This window comes from Manis pentadactyla, chromosome 11 (assembly GCF_030020395.1).
Source record: "Manis pentadactyla isolate mManPen7 chromosome 11, mManPen7.hap1, whole genome shotgun sequence".
Lineage (NCBI taxonomy): Eukaryota > Metazoa > Chordata > Mammalia > Pholidota > Manidae > Manis > Manis pentadactyla.
In genome coordinates this window covers 48,949,037-48,966,665 of record NC_080029.1, presented here as the reverse complement: position 1 = coordinate 48,966,665, position 17,629 = coordinate 48,949,037, and the positions used below count along the sequence as shown (strand labels likewise).

The 17,629-nt window shown below is 42.0% G+C and overlaps 1 protein-coding gene across 9 annotated transcripts in view; it reads right to left on the bottom strand.

The window, feature by feature from the left end:
• TRIM9 (tripartite motif containing 9) overlaps nt 1–15,069 on the bottom strand; it is a 118,393-nt gene extending 103,324 nt beyond the window's left edge. For 2 of the 9 annotated variants that reach the window (XM_036917669.2, XM_036917712.2), the window contains exon 1: nt 14,050–15,067. In XM_036917669.2, the coding sequence (XP_036773564.2) occupies nt 14,050–14,871 (822 nt within the window). In that variant the 5' untranslated portion in view covers nt 14,872–15,067. Of the gene's footprint in view, nt 1–14,049 lie in introns of all 9 variants that reach the window. The other 7 variants (XM_036917695.2, XM_036917704.2, XM_036917676.2 and 4 more) reach the window with 6 other exon arrangements.
• Between the last annotated feature and the right edge of the window lie 2,560 nt (nt 15,070–17,629).

Below are 17,629 nucleotides of genomic sequence, written 5' to 3'. Positions count from 1 at the left end.
TACATGTAGCTGTCCAGTTTTGCCAGCACCATCTGTTGAAGAGACTGTCATTTTGCCATTGTATGTCCATGGCTCCTTTATCAAACATTAATTGACAATATATGTTTGGGTTAATGTCTGGATTCTCTAGTCTGTTCCACTGGTCTATGGCTCTGTTCTTGTGCCAGTACCAAGTTGTCTTTATTACTATGGCTTTATAGTAGAGCTTGAAGTTGGGGAGTGAGATCCCCCCTACTTTATTCTTCTTTCTCAGGATTGCTTTGGCTATTCGGGGTCTTTTCTGTTTCCATATGAATTTTTGAATTATTTGTTCCAGTTCATTGAAGAATGTTGCTGGTAGTTTCATAGGGATTGCATCAAATCTGTGGATTGCTTTGGGCAGGATGGCCATTTTGACGATAATAACTCTTCCTAGCCATGAGCATGGGATGAGTTTCCATTTGTTAGTGTCCCCTTTAATTTCTCTTAAGAGTGACTTGCAGTTTTCAGAGTATAGGTCTTTCACTTCTTTTGTTAGGTTTATTCCTAGGTATTTTATTTTTTTTGATGCAATTGTGAATGGAATTGTTTTCCTGATTTCTCTTTCTATTGTTTCATTGTTAGTGTATAGGAAAGGTACAGATTTCTGTGTGTTAATTTTGTATCTTGCAACTTTGCTGTATTCTGATATCAGTTCTAGTAGTTTTGGGGTGGAGTCTTTAGGGTTTTTTATGTACAATATCATATCAAGTGCAAATAGTGACAGTTTAACTTCTTCTTTACCAATCTGGATTCCTTGTATTTCTTTGTTTTGTCTGATTGCCGTGGCTAGGACCTCCAGTACTATGTTAAATAACAGTGGGGAGAGTGGGCATCCCTGTCTAGTTCCCGATCTCAGAGGAAAAGCTTTCAGTTTCTCGCTGTTCAGTATAATGTTGGCTGTGGGTTTATGATATATGACCTTTATTATGTTGAGGTACTTGCCCTCTATTCCCATTTTGCTGAGAGTTTTTATCATGAATGGATGTTGAATTTTGTCAAATGCTTTTTCAGCATCTATGGAGTGATCATGTGGTTTTTGTCTTTCTTTTTGTTGATGTGGTGGGTGATGTTGATGGATTTTCGAGTGTTGTACCATTCTTGCATCCCTGGGATGAATCCAACTTGGTCATGGTGTACAATCCTTTTGATGTATTTTTGTATTCAGTTTGCTAATATTTTGTTGAGTATTTTTGCATCTACATTCATCAGGGATATTGGTCTGTAGTTTTCTTTTTTGGTGGGGTCTTTGCCTGGTTTTTGTATTAGGGTGATGTTGGCTTCATAGAATGAGTTTGGGAGTATTCCCTCCTCTTCTGTTTTTTGGAAAACTTTAAGGAGAATTGGTGTTATGTCTTCCCTGTACGTCTGATAAAATTCCGAGGTAAATCCATCAGGCCCGGGGGTTTTTTTCTTTGGTAGTTTTTTGATTACCACTCCAATTTTGTTGCTGGTAATTGGTCTGTTTAGATTTTATGTTTCTTTCTGGGTCAGTCTTGGAAGGTTGTATTTTTCTAGGAAGTTGTCCATTTCTCCTAGGTTTCTCAGCTTGTAAGCATATAGGTTTTCATAGTATTCTCTAATAATTCTTTGTATTTCTGTGGGGTCCGTTGTGATTTTTCCTTTCTCGTTTCTGATTCTGTTGATCTGTGTTGACTCTCTTTTCCTCTTAATAAGTCTGGCTAGAGGCTTATCTATTTTGTTTATTTTCTTGAAGAACCAGCTCTTGGTTTCATTGATTTTTGCTATTGTTTTATTCTTCTCGATTTTATTTATTTCTTCTCTGATCTTTATTATGTCCCTCCTTCTGCTGACCTTAGGCCTCATTTGTTCTTCTTTTTCCAATTTTGATAATTGTGACATTACACCATTCATTTGGGATTGTTCTTCCTTCTTTAAATATGCCTGGATTGCTATATACTTTCCTCTTAAGACTGCTTTTGCTGTATCCCACAGTGGTTGGGGCTTTGTGTTGTTGTTGTCATTTATTTCCATATATTGCTGGATCTCTATTTTGATTTGGTCATTGATCCATTGATTATTTAGGAGCATGTTGTTAAGCCTCCATGTGTTTGTGAGCCTTTTTGCTTTCTTTGAACAGTTTATTTCTAGTTTTATGCCTTTGTGGTCTGAAAAGTTGGTTGGTAGGATTTCAATCTTTTGGAATTTTCTGAGGCTCTTTTTGTGGCCTAGTATGTGGTCTATTCTGGTGAATGTTCCATGTGCACTTGAGAAGAATGTGTATCCTGTTGCTTTTGGATGTAGAATTCTGTAGATGTCTATTAGGTCCATCTGTTCTAGTGTGTTGTTCAGTGCCTCTGTGTCCTTACTTATTTTCTGTCTGGTGGATCTGTCCTTTGGAGTGAGTGGTGTGTTGAAGTCTCCCAGAATGAATGCATTGCATTCTATTTCCTCCTTTACTTCTGTTAGTATTTTTTTCAGATATGTTGGTGCTCCTGTATTGGGTGCATATATATTTATAATGGTTATATCCTCTTGATGGACTGAGCCCTTTATCATTATTTAATTTCCTTCTTTATCTTTTTTTACTTTGTTTATTTTGAAGTCTGTTTTGTCTTATACTAGTATTGCAACACCTGCTTTTTTCTCTCTGTTGTTTGCCTGAAATATCTTTTTCCATCCCTTGACTTTAAGTCTGTGCATGTCTTTGGTTTTGAGGTGAGTCTCTTGTAAGCAGCATATGGATGTATCTTGCTTTTTTATCCATTCTATTACTCTGTGTCTTTTGATTGGTGCATTCAGTCCATTTACATTTAGGGTGATTATTGAAAGTTATGTACTTATTGCCATTGCAGGCTTTAAGTTTGTGGTTACCAAAGGTTCAGGGTTAGCTTCTTTACTATCTTGCTGTCTAACTTAACTTGCTTGTTAAGCTATTATAAACATGGTCTGATGATTCTTTATTTCTCTTCCTTCTTATTCCTCCTCCTCCCTTCTACATATGTTGGGTGTTTTGTTCTGTGCTCTTTTTAGGAGGCTCCCATCTAGAGTAGTCCCTGTAAGGTGCCCTGTCGAGGTGGTTTGTGGGAGGCAAATTCCCTCAACTTTTGCTTGTCTGGGAATTGTTTAATCCCTCCTTCATATTTAAATGATAATTGTGCTGGATACAGTAGTCTTAGTTCGAGGCCCTTCTGTTTCATTCCATTAAGTATATCATGCCATTCTCTTCTGGCCTGTAGGGTTTCTGTTGAGAAGTCTGATGATAGCCTGATGGGTTTTCCTTTGTAGGTGACCTTTTTTTTTCTCTCTGGCTGCCTTTAATACTTTGTCCTTGTCTTTGATCTTTGCCATTTTAATTATTATGTGTCTTGGTGTTGCCCTCCTTGGATCCCTTGTCATGGGAGTTCTGTGTACCTCTGTGGTCTGAGAGGCCATGTCTTCCCCTAGTTTGGGGAAGTTTTCAGCAATTATTTCTTCAAATGCACTTTCTATCCCTTTTTCTCTCTCTTCTTCTGGTACCCTTATAATGCGGATATTGTTCCATTTCAATTGGTCACTCACCTCTCTTAGAATTCTTTTATTCCTGGAGATCCTTTTATCTCTCTCTGCATCAGCTTCTCCCTATTCCTGTTCTCTGTTTTCTAGTCCATTAATGGTCTCTTGCATCTCGTCCATTCTGTTTTGAAGTCCTTCCAGAGCTTGTTTTATTTCTGTATTCTCCTTCCTTAGTTCTTGCATATTTCTCTGCAAGTCCATCAGTATGGTTATGACTTTTGTTTTGAATTCTTTTTCAGGAAGACTGGTTAAATCTATCTCCCCAGGTTCCTTCTCAGGGGAAGATGTAGCAGATGCCGAAGCTGTCTGGGTTAGTCTTGTCTGGATCAGATTTTTTTGCCTTTTCATGTTGATAGGTGCTATTGACTGTCAGCTGGGAGAGCCACTTTCCACTTGCTACTGGCCTTTCTTTACTGGGACAACTGCGACCCCTAGTGGCTTGTGTTGGGCAATTGCGTGTAGACTGGGTCTTTGTGTCTTGCCTGGCCGGTATGGAGCAAGCTCCCTTGCTGAGGGCGTGCCCAGCCACAGGCTGCTTCTCTGCTATGGCCACTTCCCAGAGGGGTAATGGACGGGGGGCTGTTTGGCTGTTTACCTCCGTGAGGGGTCTCAGAGCTGTTACCCAGGGGTTTCCCTGGAATTTCCAGCTTCTGGACTGTGACCTGGGTTGTTTCCGTCCAGCTGTTGTGTTCCTGTCCCTTTAAGACTTTCAAAAAGCACTCGCTTTTCTTTGTCACAGGGGCATCAGCTTCGGGACCCACTCAGAGGTCTTGCTGCCCTATTTCCCTAGTTTCCAGCCCTCCACGCATGCACTGTGTGTGCGCTCTGGTGCGGATGGCTAGGGCTGGGTGTTTAGCAGTCCTGGGCTCCCTCTCCCTCCCCGCTCCGACTCCTCTCCTCCCGCCAGGAGCTGGGGTGAGGAGCACTTGGGTCCCCCAGGGCTGGGGCTTGTATCTTACCCCTTTCACCGGGCACTGGGCTCTTGCATGTGTGGATGTAGTCTGGCTGTTGTCCTGTGTCTTCTGGTCTCTCTTTTAGGATTAGTTGTATTTGTTGTATTTTGAAAAATATATATGTTTTTGGGAGGAGATTCCCACTGTCCTACTCACGCCGCCATGTTGGCTCCGCCTCTCCAGTGACTTTTTTGAGTACCACAATGTCAACCAATAAGTAACAGAAACCATAGCACTATATTATAATATTGTACTGACACAAACTCTGTCACTAAAGTCATGAGAGGTGGGACTTGAAGTAAGAGGAGGCATAGCCATCATATCAAGGGATGCTGATAACTAACTTATTTTCTCCTCCTGCTTTTGGACTTTTCCACGTTTCCTATTTGTCAGGAGCCAATCCTTGTAGAGCCTGTCTGAGCTCTGCCTTAGAACTGGCTAACAGAGGTTATTGGGCAAGGAATTAGCAGTAGGTCCTGGTGAGTTGAAATCTTGACAAGATTTTCCTTGCACTAAGCTTTGTGTCTGCTTTTTAACCTGTGTCTCTGAGAGATGAGAAGTCACATCTCTGTCCTTTCCATTTTAAATAAGTGAATAAGTGTCTAGCATATATAAAAGAACACTTACAACTCAATAAAAGAGAAGTAACCCAATTAAAAAAGGACAAAGAATTTGAGCAGACATTTCTCTAAGACAGATAAAAAATAGACAATAAGCACATAAAAAGATGTTTAATATCACTAGTCATTAGGGAATTGCAAATCAAAATCACAATGAAACACCTCTTCACATCTACTAGGATGATTATAGTAAAAAGACAGACAACAACAAATGTTGGGGAGGATATGAAGAATTGGAACCCTCATACATTGCCAGTAAGAATGTAAGATGGTGCAGCCTCTTTGGAGAACAAGAATGACAAGGATATTCTCCATGCTAGAAGCATCAATTTTCTCTTTGACTTGATAGCTTTGTTATTTAATATAAATTATTTATGTGTTGATTTGCCAGTTCATGTCAGTACTTATCTACATTACAATGTATCTATATTATAATACCAACTGTATCTACATAGCAGGTCCTTACTATGAATTCACTTTTCCACAAAAGTTTTATATTTAGTGACCAGAGCAATCATAAATTCATGTCCTAGTCTACGTGTAATCATCTCAGTTTCAAACTTTAAAGGAATGCTAGTTACACTCTTTGCTTATCATACTTGTTCAAGCCAACTTGGAAATTCAGTGCTGATATAAGTTTCCACATTCCATATTTCTTGTTTCTCAAAGTAGAAAGTAGAGAAAATTTTATTTAATACTGAATAATATTTTAGTTCCAGCAATGACAGATTCACTTGCATAATAATAGAAGGTAACCAGATAACACAAGTTGAATGTAAACATCAAGCTTCTTCATACTGCAATGACTGTGCTGACAGCTGATTATCTTAATTCCTTGCTAAGTCTTGGCCAGATGATTGATGGTCAATAAAATAAAAAACAACTGCTTGTTAAAAGCATTATGGATTTATCTGTACCATGTAATATTTATTAGAGTGGGTGGAAGTCCAGTTTTATATTGATTTTATGTAATTAATGCATTTGGTATAACATTTCACAGACGCAGGAGGAAAGATGGCATAGAATAAGCCACACCATTTTATCAAGCACATGACTTGGTATGTCTAGATGGCATAAATATCAGTAGCACTATGTAATGGACTACACACATCTGTAGTAAAATCAGCTGTTAGTTATTTGCACTGATGAACAGAAATTAGAGATGATCAAAAATGGTAGACTATGTAAAGAGTCATTTCCCTTGACCTTGGGTGAGCTGTAATTACCGTAGGACTTGTGTACACTTAACCTTCCAAGCATTTGCTCCCTACAAAATAAAAAAAGCCTGTTATGAAGATCCCCTCAGGTAGAAACTGTTTAATCCAACCATTTTCACATTTCTTTCCCTCTGCAACCTGCTTTGTTCAGAGGCTAGAGAATGTCTTACTTAGACTGAGGTATAACACAGGCCAAGGCAGTGTCACCCTCTCACAGCCCTTCCCTGGAGCAGCACAGGCAGTGATGTATACTGGGTATCGACCAGGTTTGTTAATAATGCAAAAGCTGCAAGCAAAGTGAGAGTAAAAGGATGAACAACAATCTTAACAAAGGCTATCTGGCTGGAAAGTCAGCTTCACATGAATAAATCAGCCCTAGATGAGAATTAACCATCCATGTGTACTGGCTAATGATAGAAGGTGGTTATTCCCATACCACTTCTTCTAAACTCATTCCTTAAGGGAAAGTTTCTTCTTTGATCAGAGCTATTAGTAGAAAATGTCCAGCTCTGGTTCTATACAAGGCTTATGATAAACAATTTTGTTTGGCAGTGCTTAAGTCCATACTTAAACAATATGCTCTTCTAGTTCACATAGCCCTTTTTGTATTGTGGTAAAATGTGGATCAGGCATATATTCTTAAACAGGAATACATGTATTTTCCAGCTGCAACAAGCCCAGAGGAAAGTGAGGTTCCTCTGTCCTAGAAAAGGCCTCTAATTGGACTGGTTTGGATCACATGCTTATCCTTTGAATTAATCATGCTGGTCAGAGGGATAGCATGCAATGATTGGCTAGGCCTATGTCACATGCCTTCCCACTTGGCCAGGTAGGGCAAGGCATTGGATTGGCAGCCCCACCAGAATCACATGGACTGGGCAGAGGCAAGAATGTGGTGGTGAGAGAAGTGTTTACTACAGTAAGAAGACTATTGCCTTTATGAGACCAAAACACACTAAACACTGGGCTCCCTAGTTATTAAAGCTCTTCTGTCCTTCTAACAAATAGATGCAATATTAAAATAAAACTAGACGGTTTGATTTTCCTCCCACTCCCAGCCCAACTTACACACTTTAAAAGGTACCCAGTTTAGTGCAAAATCATGTCTTGGCACCTTTTGTCCTCCTTCCTCCACTCATACACAAGCAAAGTGAGGAACCACTTTCCTCATACATGGTCACACTCACCACAGTATATAAGAGTAATAAGAGTTTGTAACAAACTACTTGGTGGCAGAGCATTGCTGGGGAGAGGAAGCACTGAAGCTCTCTGTGTTGCATATACTTCTCTGTCTTATTTTTCATCATCATCAACTCTACTGCTTCACTTTCAAAGCAGCTCAAGGAATTAAGTGCTGTAGCAAAAATGCAGAAGATCCAGGTAGAGCAAAAGGGCTTTATTCTGCACCCAGAATGGCCTCCTCTTAAGACTGTAAAGAGGTGTGAGTCAGTGCCTCCCAGCCTCACCACTCTCAAAGCAGTGGGCTTTCCTCCTGCTGAACTGTGAAACTAGGAGGCAAGTTTGTATCTAGTGATTCTAGACAAGGGACGGGATTAGAGTGAAGGGAGTGAGGCCCTATCCTTGAGGGTAGAATTTAAGGGAGTGCCAAAAACCTCAGTAATCAACATCAGTAATATTTTAATGCAGTATTTTTTAAAAATAAAAATTAACAAAAAAATTCCATGATTAACAAAATCAAAATCTTAAACAAAGACAGGATCAATATTACTGATTTTTCCTGTGGACCAAGTCTCCAAAAATGGCTCAGCATGGCATTATTTAGTTCTTGTCTTTATTTAAAATGTTGATGTTGATATTTTGTTCACCATGGAGTTTTTGCATTCATTTTTAAGATACTGCATTACAATATGTTTTATCTTCACTACTGAGTTTATTTGATCCCTTGAGTCTTGCACTTGGGGTGAGTGCCTCACTTGCCTCACCTGGTCTTCTGCATCCACCTCACTGGAGGCATGGGGTCATGACCCTGAGAGTCTTCAGAAAACACCTGGCTCAAGCTGAGTCAACCAGTCCTTTCCGTAAACTTGAAAATGTGAACTAATAGACACAGAGACATTAGCTAAAATGTGAACCAAGAGACTCAGAGAACTGAAATGTCAGGCTGAGTCGGGGCTGGAGGAGGCATGGGCCCTGTGCAGGCCAGGAAGGTCCAGCCTGAGAGAGAAAAGCAAAGATGAGAGAGTTAAGCATGTGATAGATTGTATTATTCTATATATTCTCTGTCCTCCTCTATAGGGCCCTTCTCTGGTGCCTCCCTCTGTTGGAAGAGTGTATCAGCTACAGCACAGACATCAGGCTTGGCCATATGACTGTTTCAGCTATTGGAATGTATGCAGAAGTGACATGCCACATCTGGGCTTTAAGTGTCATTGAGTGGTTCTGCTTTGCTTTCTTCCCTCTGCCATAAGGTTAGCATGTTCCAAATATGCTCGTTCCACCTAAATTCAAGAATAAGGAGGATGTGATATAAAATAAATAGGACACAGGGAGGTAAAGTACAGCACAGGGAACATAGTCAATAATGTAACAACTTTGTGTGGTGCCAGATAGTAACTACACTTATTGAGGTGGCCACTTCATAAGGTATATAAATATCAAATCTTTATGTTGTATACCTGGAACTAATACAATATTGTATGTCAATTATTCTTCATAAAAATAAAAAAAGAAATAAGGAAGATGTGGATAAGGGCCACAGCTGACTCTCAGTGAGCACTAATGTGAATAAGAAATTATATGCTGCTGTTGTAATTCACTGAGATTTGGAAGTTGTTACTGCATCATAACTTAGTCCAAGCTGACTGATACAGATAGTGAACTTAGCTTCTAGCTTTCTGGTTATATTCTCCTCAAGAGCTGATTTTTGTTTCATTTCCCATGAAATCCTCTAAGATTACCTAAGTGGGTTTCTTCTCCTTACAATCAACAATCCCTGATAAAACTAAAAAAAACACAATATTATTTGAACTACTTTGTTCTTAAAATATTAATCCATGTAATGGGTTCTATTCTCCTGTGTGCCAAAGTTAAATTTATGCATATATACACTTAAAAAAATTATTATTAAAGTATCATTGATATACAATCTTATGAAGGTTTCACACGAACAACATTGTGGTTTCAACATTCACTCATATTATCAAGTCTTCACCCCCCACATCCCATTGCAGTCTATTAGCATAGTAAGGTGCTTTAGAGTCATTACTTGTGGTGCTATAGAGTCATTACTTGTCTTCTCTGAGCTGTACTGCCTTCCCCATGACCTATCCAGCATATACATAATTTGAAAAGTGTTTAGATGAGAGAAGTGCAATTTATTGTACTGATGGTAAGGATACTTTTTGCCTGTGCATTATTCTTATTACTCAATAACAGATGGCTGTGATATTTTCTTTATGCAAACTGTGATTTGACCTGAAATTCCAATAGCATCTTTTCAGGGTATATACAGGAAAAACAATTTCTGCTACTTGAAAATGAAAACAGTATCTTCTTCAGAGAATCAGAAAAAAAAACTGAGTCATACCTGTTGTCATTTTAGCTTTGTTACTGAAAAATAAAATACCTTTGTTTCATATATAAATTAATCTTTCTATAGTGTCCTTATTCCTTGAGCTTAATTAAACAGAGTATTCTCTCTGGACCCATGAAGATGTGGCTCTTTCTTTAAGGCCACCTGCAAGGGTAGCCTTTGTACCGTACCCTGTGCTCTGTGCTCTGAAAGGAGCAAGCTAAGTATCCCAAGTTGGGGGATGATATTTTTACATAGTAATTGCTGGCTAATGAGACAATAACTTCTATTTTACACAAAAACTCTCTTGTGCCAAACTGAAATTAGTGTTATAAATATTTAAATTACTTTTTCAAAATACTTTCACAAATATAGTTTAGCTTCTTTATATCCTGGGGATGGAAAGCACAGATAGATAATGAGACTTTCTTACAAAGTTACTGGTGAGTAAGTGGTAGCATCAGACTGGAATCTGGATCTCCTCTCATCTAGCTCTTTCTTCAGTACAAAAAGGAACAATTCACTTCTCTGTAAGATTCTCCTTAATACCCGTAGGAATGTTTACATTGCACACAGAATGTTATGATTGTACTAGAAGTAAATTTTTACAAATTAAAAAAATGAACATATGCTACCTGTTACATTCACCACAGAAACATCTAGATTATACTGTGTTTACTGCTGATACATGGTTAACTACATGCCATTTTAGTTCCATTAAATATCAGATCTTGCTACACAAATATCTGATGAGATGCAACCGTACTACAAAGCAGATCTATTTTTCAGAATACTTTGAAATGAAACATAACAACTGATGGTGTCTTGAATTTGTTTAAATTGCAGACATTCATTTTAAAAAAAGAAGGTAAGAATGGACATTTGAGAGAAGATTCAGAATGAATAGTCAGTCTTTAGGACAGAAAGGAAAAGAAAGTCCTTGTTCAACAGAATAAACACGAAAGAATGGTTACAAATATATTACTGATTTGATAATTGATAAAACACACCAGGAATTCAAGGATAATGCTAGATTTAGGAATGTGAAGTGCTAAAATTAAAAAGTAACAATAATAGTTCCAACTGCCTATTTGGAAATGTTTACAAAATCATTTTTTGTGTAGCAACTCTTCATACCAACCTAAATTGTATAAAGAAATATAGTAAATGCTGATACTAAATAAAGATTGCTACCAGATATTTGTCTTATAAGGCCACTTCATGCATTATTATTTTTCATGGATTTTGAAGGTCATTTACATCTGAAAAATATTTTAATTTGGTTAATGAATAACTACTTAATTTCAACCAGTTGTTTTTAAAACCACTTAAAAAATAAATTTCAGCCATTTTTTCTTGGATGTGTTAGATGATAACTTAGTGCTCCAGGAAATACTTATTCATAGGGTTTCCTTTATTACTAGAAATAACTAATTAATATGGTAGAATAATAATGAAAACTTTCAGGTCTGCTAATAACCTGCATTGATAACTAACTGCTCAACTTTGGGAGAGCTACTTACTCTATTCTTTGCTCTCCTGTGTTTTAAAGGGCATAGAAATTCTGGCCGATGAGCTTTTTGTGGGGATAAAACATAAATAGACTATATGAGAAAATCTAATATTAACACATTAACTATTAACTATCTTATTAAGGAGATAAACCCAGGGAATAATGTTTGTTGTTCATCTAACAGATAAGCGAATGTTAAAAATGTGTTGTCCTTCTGCCTTATTTTTTTGAAAGTTTAATAATCCTAATATTGACTGAATAAAAATTATACCTATTTACTATTTTGGAAAAAGTGTACAAAAGATCAGAGAAAAAATGGTCTTTTTTAAAATGAACTAACATTCCCTTCCTAATCTACTTAGGTCTGAAGGGCTTTAACATTATTCTTTTTTAGCAGACATTCAAATTTCAATGCAGTCTGCACCACAGTGTCTACTCACAACTTCCATTAGTAATAAAAGAAATGGCTTAACATTTCAAATCTACGTGGGGCTTGACAGAGATTTTAAGGTTGCTTTTTGGTTTTAATGAAAAAATATAGGCCTTTTTTTACAGAAAATAATGCTGGGTTTGACCACCCTAATTAGGATGTGCCTCTAAGTTCTTTTTTCTGGACAGGGTAATTAATTTCTAAGTTGCAAGGGTAGTTTACCTAGGGTAATTTAACATAGGCTATAGTTAGCGTTTAAAGAATGAAATCATAATAAGAAAAAATTAGCTGTGAACTAAAGTTTTGAAGACTTTGAAATTAACATTTAAAAAAGTTAAACTGAAGTGTTTTAAAATTAGTGGCACATGCCTGCCTAGCGGGGCTCAAATTTGTGCTGAATTAAATCTCCATCAGTATGATTTATGGCTTAATAGGATACATGTGAGAACACAAATGACTATAAACGCAGATCACATTCAGTTAACACTGAGTTGAGAAAACCTCCCTGATTGCTGAAAATGGTGATTATTTATTTATTTATTTTGCTGTAAATAAATTATCAGTGTTGCACTCTTAACTCTGAGCATCTCTCAAAGCAAGCCTTTCTAGTCTCTAAGGAATGCTGGGAAACCCTGAGTTGGGCGTAAGTAAGGCATGCACATCATATTTTTACCGTCCTGCCTCGTCTTTGGGCTTGCAATTCAATGTTGTGAAGAAAACCACTCTACAAAATCCTGAACCCCTGCCCTGTGCTTTCCACCCCAAACTAAGTGGATTATTTAAAAAGTTAAAGTCAAATTTACGCACATATCCTCGAGTGGTTCCCTTCCTTCTAAAGAGTGTGAGCATACCATTATAGAGATCTCTTTCTTAACGAAGCTTCTTTTCTAGTGTGCCTGTTGGTTGGGGGAGGGCACATTAACTAGCATGCTAATTAGTGATAAGGACTACTGAGAAAAACAAAGCAGGGAGGAAAGTAAGGGGTGTCTGAGGTGAGTGGCAGCAACTGTGGTCAAAAAGGTCTCACTGCAAAGGTGACATATGACCAACGGATCTGAAGGAAGCAAGAGGGAGTCATTCAGATATAGGCATTAGGTAAGACCGCTCCAGGCTGAAGGAACATCAAATTCAAAGGCCTTGGGGACAGAATTTGCCTGGCACTGACTGCGGAACAGCAGGAGGGACAGTGTGGCTGGGCAGAGAGAATGCATGGGAGGAAATCAGGGCGATGAGGCCAAAGGCGAACAGGTCATGTAGGCCTGGTGGACCATTCTAAGGACCGTCTAAGAAACATGGGGGAGGACTGGAGGATGTTGAGCAGAGGAGTGGCAAGACAGAACACGTTGTTAAAAGGCATTCTTCTTGAAGCTAGCTTTGGAGGAGACGGCATCGAAAGAGATCAGAAAGATAAATGTGATAACAGGTGTCTCAAAGCTTGCACAGAAAACTACTGACAGAGGAAAAGGGCTGACTCCTGCACAAAAGGACGCGTGGCTGGTTGGGAGGAGCAGGTTACACTTAGAGACACACCAGTCTAGCTTTCAGGCTGCGTCCTCGTAGAAACCTCGGGTCTGCTACTCCAGCCCCAGCCTGTCTCCTGGGACAGGGCCTCGGCCTTCAAGCCGTGTTGCCATGGTAACCACTGGTTTTTTTCCTTGTCTCTTTTTCCACCCAAATCCCGACTCCTCCGCCTCCAGAGTGAAAAGCAGTAGGACCCGCACCCGCTCCAGCGTGGACGTGGGGTCTCAGCCCTCGCGGCCTCATTAGAATTCCACTCGCGGCGTTTCCCCGGCCTCGCCGTGACTCAAGACACCGCCTATTCAGGAACTCAAGCCCTCTCTAGGTACCACGGCCGGAGCCCCCGCAACTATCTCCGCCCCCGAGCTTCTCTGCCCTGGGCACTGGCGCAGCTCTGCCCGGTTACGCAGCGCTTTTCCGTACGCTGGCGGCGGTCGCCAGTCGCAAGTCAGCTAGGGAGCCAGGGCGTCCCTCGCCTGGCTGGCAGGCAGCGCGCCGCAGGAAAACAGACCTCAGGTATCCCCGAAACAATTCTCCGGGCACATTCAACTCCCCCAGTGCGCCTTTAAGGTCCCCTGCGCTTCCTGCAATGCACCAGACGGGGGAAGCAGATATTAGAGTACCTGCATTGCGCCCCCGCCGAGATGCACCGTACGCAAAAGAGGGGAAGTCTGCTGCAAAATTAGAGGCTCAGAGGCTCGGGGAGTAGGGATGGGTTTTCTTAGGACTCACCTTGTGCAGTTTCCACATGGCCCCCAGAGCCTTGACTTCATGGCTAGAGTGTTTGCCCTCCTCCAAGCACTGGTAGCACACGGGCATCTTGCACTGCACGCAGTACATGCTGTGGTTCTCCAGCTCGTGGTCTGTGCAGGTGGAGACCTTGCGTGGGCTCAGTCGCCGGCTCACGCGGCCCTGCGCTGGGGGCACCAGGCGGTGTTTGGCGAGGGGCCCCCGGGGCGGGTGGCAGCGCAGGCGGCACGGATCGCAGTAGAAGACATCGCACTGTTCGCACATGACGGTGGCCTCCTTGGGCGCCTTCTCGCAGAGCTGGCACTTGAGGGCCGCAGCTTTGCTCTGCTGGTAGCGGTCAATTACCCCTTCCAGTACGCGGTTCTTGGGGAAGCCGCGGAGTCCCCGGTCGTCCAGGATGAGACTGCGGTGGCACTGGGGGCAGGTGATACAGGAGTTGCGGGGCACTGGGGCCAAGGCCGGTGACAGGTGCGTGGTCGGTGGCGGCATAGCTGGGGGAAACACGCGCACGCCGTTGGGGGACTTCTGGCACGGGGTGGTGGGGGCGCTGGCGAAACCCCCGTAGGAGCCATACCCGCTGTCCGCCTCGCTGTACAGGCTCATCTTGTCCAGGTCGAGATAGTCATAGTCGGAGACCCCAGAGCCAGAGGCCCGACGACTCTGAGGGGACTCAGAATCAGGGGTCTGCACCAGGATGTTGCGGGCGCACGCCTGACATATATTGTGAGAGCAGGGCAGGATGATGGGCTCCCGATAGAAGGACCCGCACACCGGGCATTTTAACTCTTCTTCCATCTCTTCCATGGGGACCCGGCTGTTTGCGAGGCAGCGGCAGCTGCAGTGGGTGGCTGAGCTGGCGAGGTGGCCCACCGGCCGGTCGTGTCCAGCACCTTGGCCAGCGGCGGAGGCGCCTTCCCGCGGCGCTGAGGCGCGGACTCCCTGTGAGGCGCTCTCTTTGCGAGGCCCTCTCCGTGAGCCAAGGCGGGGAGCCCAGCGTCAACCCGGGACCAACCCCTGCTCTCTAGCCCCGCCCCTGTCTGTAAACAGAACCCTATTGGATAGCGGGAGAGAGAGCCAGGCTCTTATTGGCCACAAGCCCCGTCCTTCTCCTCTCCGCCGCAGGCCACAACGGGTTTAGCAGAGGATCCTGAAGCTGACGGGAGTCTTCGCTCCCGGCTGCATGATTTCGGGAGGGGGCCCGCGTGCGGAGGCGAGGGGACCGGGAAGGAGGAATTAGGCGGATGACTCATCCCTCTCCCTGCTTCCTTCCGACCTCCGGTGCAGTCACCCAGGAGCCGGGGGCGTGAGAAACCCCTCCCCGAAGCGAGTGGGCTGGCGGAGGGGGCTGGTGCTTCTCGCCGACTGTCTGCGTTTGGCTGCCAGCTCTGGTCTCCGCGCCGCCCTGCCCCCGGAGGGTGCTGCGCGGTTCCGGGGACCCCCCTTCTTCCGCTGCTGGCAGCCTTGGCAGTCACCTCACCCAGGCCCAGGTTTCCGTACGGCAGCTGGGCTTTTGTCCCCCTCCACGAGCCCGCCCAGGCCGGCCCTGGCGCTCCTCCACCCCGGGAGTCTGAAGGCGCCGAGCGTGAGCGCTGGCAGGACTCTCTTCGCTTCTTTCACCCTCAAGCCCTGGTGTCCAGACGGGGATTAATAATACCGACTTCCTAGTGTCGCCGTGAGACTTAAACTAGATAACCGATGTAAAGGCTTCGTGCGTTAAAATCTGCGTCTCCTCCATTTCCCGCTTTAAATCAGGCTGGGACCCGAAGGGTTCTAAGTATGGCATGGGAAGAACGTTCCCCAATTCCCCTTCACTCTCCCTGCCTCCCAAAGCCGGTCTCAACAGCTGGCTGATAATTCACAAGGCCAGCAGGACCTTGGGTTCCGCTGAGGCAGGAATGGGTTGCCCATTTCTGAGTGCCCAGGGTTTAGTAACTTGCTCCAAATGAATTACTGGGTCACTGTGGAGTCTCAATGGTTGAATCTAAACGGCATTATTCAATGTCACGTGGCCGAAGCATTTACCACAGCTTCAGAATGGTGGGTTCTTTGTGTTTCCTCCGGTGAAGTGCGTGGGGGTGATGGGATGGTGGGGGCGGAGGGGTGGGGGAAGACCAGTGTTAGTCCTCATATGCTAGGCATCTTAATTCTCGCTCGCCGCAATCACTGCTGGGAGACGGAGACTCCATCCGGTCCTGCCCTTTGCTTGCAGAACTGTTGATACGATGATAAAGGTGCGAAAAGAAAGGAAGGAAGGGAGAAAGGAAAGAAAAATCTTGAAGTGATGTAGTGACATTCTGAAGTAGCAACTTATTTGAGATAGTACATGGCAACCTTTTACTGAGTGATTCATTAAATAAATGACAAAACTCTAAGAAATCTTCCAATTTTACATCTTCAAAAAAAGATAACTTGATTATATGCAGCTACATTTATAATTTAAAACCACTTTACTGCTCAGAAAAAAAAAGAGCTTTCTATAATAATGCTTGCCCTTGGAGAAGTAATCCAATAAACTAGGTTATTTTTCCAACACCTTTTCCGTTGCGATGAAAACAACACGATCATAAGTGTGGGAAAAGAGTTCTCATTGTCATTTAAAGTGATGCTAATCACAAATGTTAAGTGATTTTTATTTAATCTGGCTTTTAACTAGCTGAGTACAGAGCATCCGAAGGCATAGTATCTGTTTACAAAGAATTACTTCATGTGGGTTTGGAACATTATCTGTATCTGCAAGGAACATCTAATTTATGGGTCCCAAGAGATTCTGCTAATAAGAAGTAGTCACTTATTAAGAAACTGAGAAAGGAGTGTCAGTGCCACTCATAATTTACAATATTTTCTATGACTATTGTATGAATTTTGTTGAAAGTCACAGTAGTCTTGGGCCAGGGCTTTGGACATTTCAAGATAAGCAGCTGTTAGACTTTCTATAAGTTTGAATTTTGCTTATTACAGTATACCATCTGCTATAGGTTGAATGTTTGTGTCTCCTCAAAATTCGTGTCTTGAAATCCTAATCCCCAAAGTCGTGGTATTAGGAGGTGAGGGCTTTGGGCAGTGATTAAGTCATGAGGGCAGAGCCTTTGAGAATGGGATTAGTGCCCTTATAAAAGTGGCCCAAGAAAGCATCCTTGTCCCTTTCCACAATGTGAGGTTACCATGAGAACACCACTGTCTCTGAGAGACCCTTCCCAGATACCAAATCTGCTGGTACCTTGATCTTATACTTCAGAGCCTCCAGAGCTGTAAGAAATAAATTTCTATTGTTTATGAGATACAGAGCCTATTTTGTTTTAGTAGCCTGAACCGACAAAGATACCGTCTAAGTGGTCTGTTTATTAGCAGAAAACACGTTTAGCTCAAAATAAAGGATCGTCTTACAGAATGTGTTATAATACTCTGTTTGCTTCACAGAGACTAAACAGAATACAGATTTATAATATAGCCACTATACCAAGAGTTAATCTGTCATCAAATATGTTGAGATGATTTAATTGTTAGATCTATTTGGTTAGAAATTAGGTAAATCAACCGCAGAAGAGCTTGTAAAATAAATTCC